The following is a 4,433-nucleotide window of genomic DNA, read 5'->3' on the forward strand; positions in this document are numbered from 1 at the left end:
AAACACAGAAATATATTTTCTCACAATTCTTGAGACTTAAAATCTGAGATCAAAGTGCCAACAGAGTTGATTTCCTCTGAAGCCTCTTCTTTGCTTATAGGTCGCTGTTTTCTCCCTGTGTCTTCCCGTGGTCTTCTCCCTGTGCATGCCTGTGTCCAAAATTCATTTTCTTATCAGGATATAAGTCATATTATATTAGTGTCTATCCAAATGAACTCATTTTAGCTTAATTACCTCTTTTGAGACCTTGTCTTCAAATAGGGTGACATTCCGAGGTACTGAACATTAGGACTTTGGCATAGCAATTTTGGTACATAATTTAAACATAGGACACAATTCAAAATGTTTTCTAAGCAATGTTCTTGAGCTTTGGCTTAAGGGAATATTGTGGCTGGTTTGATCATCTATCTAGACTACTAAAACTTTCTCCATGTCAGCAGTATGGCTCTTTCACATTTTTATTTGTATGTTCTCCAGAGTAGCATTTTTAATTTCCTTCAAGAGAATTTCCTTTGCTTTCACAACTTAGCTGACTGTACAAGAGGCCTGGCTTTTGGCCTGTCTTAGTTTTAGGCATGGCTTTCTCACTAAGCTTAATTATTTCTAGCTTTTTATTTAAAGTGAAAGACATGCCCCTCTCCCTTTCACTTGAACATTTAGAGATAAGTAAAGTATGATTATTTGGTCTAATTTTGATATTGTTGCATCTCAGACAATAGATAGGCCAAGGAGAGAGACCATGTGGGAATAGCTGGTCAGTAGAGCAGTCAGAACACACACTTTTATAAATTTGCTCTTTTATACGGTTCATGGTGCTCCTAAACAATTATAATAGTGACATCAAAAAGCATTGATCATAAATCAACAAATATAAGAATAATATGAAAGTTGGATATATTGTGAAAATTGCCAATATGTGACAAAGATATTAAGTGAAAAACTGATGTTGGAAATATGAAGACAATAGACTTGCTTGATGTATGTTTGCCCCAAACTTCAGTTTATTAAAAGAAAAAAAAAATAAGCAGTATCTGTGAAGCATAATAAAGTGAAGTGCAATAAAATGAGCTATACCTGAATACCATACCACTTTCTTTTGGCTTGCTAAATTTCTACTAATAAATCTGCTTAAGAATGCCTTGTATGTGATGAGTCACTTTTCTCTAGATGACTTCAAGGTTCTTTTTTTATCTTTCAAAATTTTGATTATAATATATCTCAGTGTGAATTTCTTAGGTTTTCTCCTCTTCAGAGTTTATTGAGACTCTTGAACTTTGTATGTTTTCTCAATTGGAAATTTTGGGCCATTGTTTCTTTAAATAATCTAATTCCTTTCCTTTCTTCTTCTGTGACTTCCTTAATGTATATTAATCCACTTGATGGTGTCCTATAAGATCCTAATGCTCACTTTTCTTTATTATTTTTTCTTTTATTCCTCATGATGTTCGCTGATTCTGTGTTCTGCCTATTTGAGACTCATGTTGCACACTTGTAATGAGTGTCTCAGCTCAATTATTGCATTTCTTAACCCCAGAAATTCTGTTTTGATAATATCTGTCTGTATTGATATTGTTATTTCCTTCATAATTTTCTCATATCCCAAAGTTCTTTGTTTTCTTTTGCCACTTTGAGCATATTCACAATTGTTTTAATTTTTTTTCCCCTAATAAATCCTATGCCTATGTTTCTTCAGGAACAGTTTTCAGTGATTTATTTTGTTCCTTTGAACAGACCATATTTTCCTATTTATTTGTACATATTGCAATATTTTGTGGACATTGCGGCAGATTTTGCCAAAAGCAGATCTTGAAAATTTTGAAAAAGTGGCTTATTTTGGTTTTCAGACTTATTCTCATCAGAGAAGCTCTTCACTATTCAGCTTGTTATGAAAGCTTAAGGTCTTCTCAGGCAATTTGAAGACATGTTTTTCTTTTCCCCTGATCTTTTGATTATGATTTTTTCTGTCCTCAATTGCCCCATGCGCATGACTGATTTTAAGCATCTTGCTTCCCTAAGCGTCTTATCCTAGCTTCTTTTGGTGCCTCACCTGTTCTACTGTGCTACTCCATCAGTAGTCTGTTCTCATGGGTATCTGAGTTCTTGTGGTGTCCTTGTGGTTTTCACAAGCCATGACCACTGCTTCCCACAGTTCCTGCTCGCCTGAAATTTGAACTCCGCTGCCTCAGCTATCTCATCTCTGAGTTGGCTGACATAGAGACCAATCAGGCAACACCCGGACAATTTCTAATGTTGCTTGTTTGATTTGTTCTGCTCTTTCCGGCTGACAGAATGGAACTGGGATGAGGCACTGCTTTTGCCAAACTACATTGAGCCAGTGGGTTGAGGGTAAGAAAATTACAAGTAAAAATGTCACATAATGTCATACCACTTTGAATGTTCCTTTTTCTTTTCTGGATATTAATTTGTTTTCTGTAGATCATTTCACTGATTATCAAGGGTCCTATAAAGTTTTTGCCACCAGTCTCTCCTTTATTTCTCTAGTAAAAATAGTCTGGAGCTTTGTACTCCACCATTTTGCTGATGTTCTCATTTTCATAAGTTTTACTCTTTTCACCTGTATTATCAACCTTCTCTTTATAGTTAGCAATAGGCTCTTTTTAGATTTTTGAAGTCATTTTTTAGACCTTCTAAGCCACTTATTTTCTAGCCTTATTTTTATTGCTGTTATTGCAATACCTGACCTACCTATTGTTATGTGTTATGTATGGCAAAACCAATACAATATTGTAAAGTAAAATAATAATAATAATAATAGATAATAATTAAATATATAAAATGTTTACTTATCAAAAAAATGTGAAATCAAAACTCAGTCTTTATATATTTTAATTACATTTCTTTGTATTTATGGCATTTCAAGTGAGAAGGAATGCTTGTGTAAAAAAAATTCCAGTTTTTAATAGATGTCTAGTAAATAACATCATTTTTTTTAAACAGTAGTCAGTATTGTTGCCAAACAGAAATGGTTTGGGTCTTATTTAAAAGCTAGAAGTACAATGTATAGTATTATAAATTGTAGGGATTTCTTCCATATGTACATCTCATTGACCTTTGATTCTGTCAAATTCAGTAAAAGCATCATTGACACACTTAAAACTCAGCACTTGAGTGCCAACAATTGAGTAGGGAAGCAGGCATGACTGAACCAAGAGAAATGAATGCTGGCCTATGGGGATAAGAAAAAAAAACAATTAGAGAAAACAGAAAAAAATCAAGTATCAAGATGGTTGAAAACACCAGAAAGATGGTGAGATGAAAGCATGAGAAGGGGTACGTATAGGGAGAGTGACTTGAATTATGGGTACTGATTATCTAAGTCCTTTCTAAGTATCTGAAAGCAGTAGAATATATTAAAAGTGAGAATTAGACAAGTATAACTTATATTTCAATAATAATATTTCATAGGAAATTCATCGTTCATCGATTCCATTACACAAATAGAGATGACAAATAGAGATGACTCAATGGAGATTTTTAGATGTCTTTTCAAATATAAAACCTTGTTGTTGTTTTTTAACTTGCATTTCTATATAATAAAGGTAGACTTATACAAACTCTATTTAGGGGATACAATGTTTACATTAAAGCATCTTTAAAAATGAGAATCTAGACCCCCAGCCCCGCGGACTGGCCCAGCGGACCCACCGCAGAGCTGCCGACGGCCCGCAGATCTGCCATCCTTTCCAGTGCGCCATGTCTGGTTCATCCAGCATCGCGGCTATGAAAAAAGTGGTTCAACAGCTCCGGCTGGAGGCCGGGCTCGATCGGGTGAAGGTTTCCCAGGCAGCTGCAGATTTGAAACAGTTCTGTCTGCAGAATGCTCAACATGACCCTCTGCTGACTGGAGTATCTTCAAGTACAAATCCCTTCAGGCCCCAGAAAGTCTGTTCTTTTTTGTAGTAAGACGAATCTTGACAAGGTTTTGCAAACCACGTTTCATAAACCAGTGAATATTCAAAGGAAAGCTAAATTTGAAGCCTGTACAAAAGCCTCTCTGTAACGTGCCATACTATACAAACTTCTACTTTTGTCAGTCCTTAATGTCTACCTCTCTGAATAGTCATAATTTTCTGTTTCACAAGGGTAATTATTTTATATACACTGATGGCAACATACAATAAAATACTTAGGATAAAAAAAATGAGAATCTATATTCTCTAGTCATATGATAATTCATAACTGGAAAATACTTAAAAAAAAAAACTAGCTACAGTGTGGTTTTTTTTGGAATAATAACTATTTTTATTTATTAGCACAATAGTAATTATCCAGATATGTTAAATTCTGTTAAATATACTGTGTATTGTAAAAATCTGAAAGTAATAGTAATTAGTATTCAGAGAGTGTTAAAGTTAACACACGTTGGTATTACTGTAGTAACTTGATTAGATGGCATGCTACCTATTACCTTA

General features: G+C 34.4%; 1 protein-coding gene across 1 annotated transcript; it reads left to right on the forward strand.

Annotated features, from left to right (window-relative positions):
• Nucleotides 1–3,679: 3,679 nt before the first annotated feature.
• Nucleotides 3,680–4,162, forward strand: LOC104968964 (guanine nucleotide-binding protein G(I)/G(S)/G(O) subunit gamma-5). Its single transcript, XM_015472351.3, has one exon. The coding sequence runs from the start codon at nt 3,715–3,717 to the stop codon at nt 3,919–3,921; it is 207 nt and encodes a 68-aa protein (XP_015327837.1). The 5' UTR covers nt 3,680–3,714; the 3' UTR covers nt 3,922–4,162.
• Nucleotides 4,163–4,433: the final 271 nt, after the last annotated feature.

Source organism: Bos taurus, chromosome 7 (assembly GCF_002263795.3).
Source record: "Bos taurus isolate L1 Dominette 01449 registration number 42190680 breed Hereford chromosome 7, ARS-UCD2.0, whole genome shotgun sequence".
Taxonomy (NCBI): Eukaryota; Metazoa; Chordata; class Mammalia; order Artiodactyla; family Bovidae; genus Bos; species Bos taurus.

What these genes read in the sequence shown, in the direction of transcription:
- LOC104968964 (XM_015472351.3), top strand. Translation starts at nt 3,715, where the DNA reads ATGTCTGGTTCATCCAGCATCGCGGCTATGAAAAAAGTGGTTCAACAG.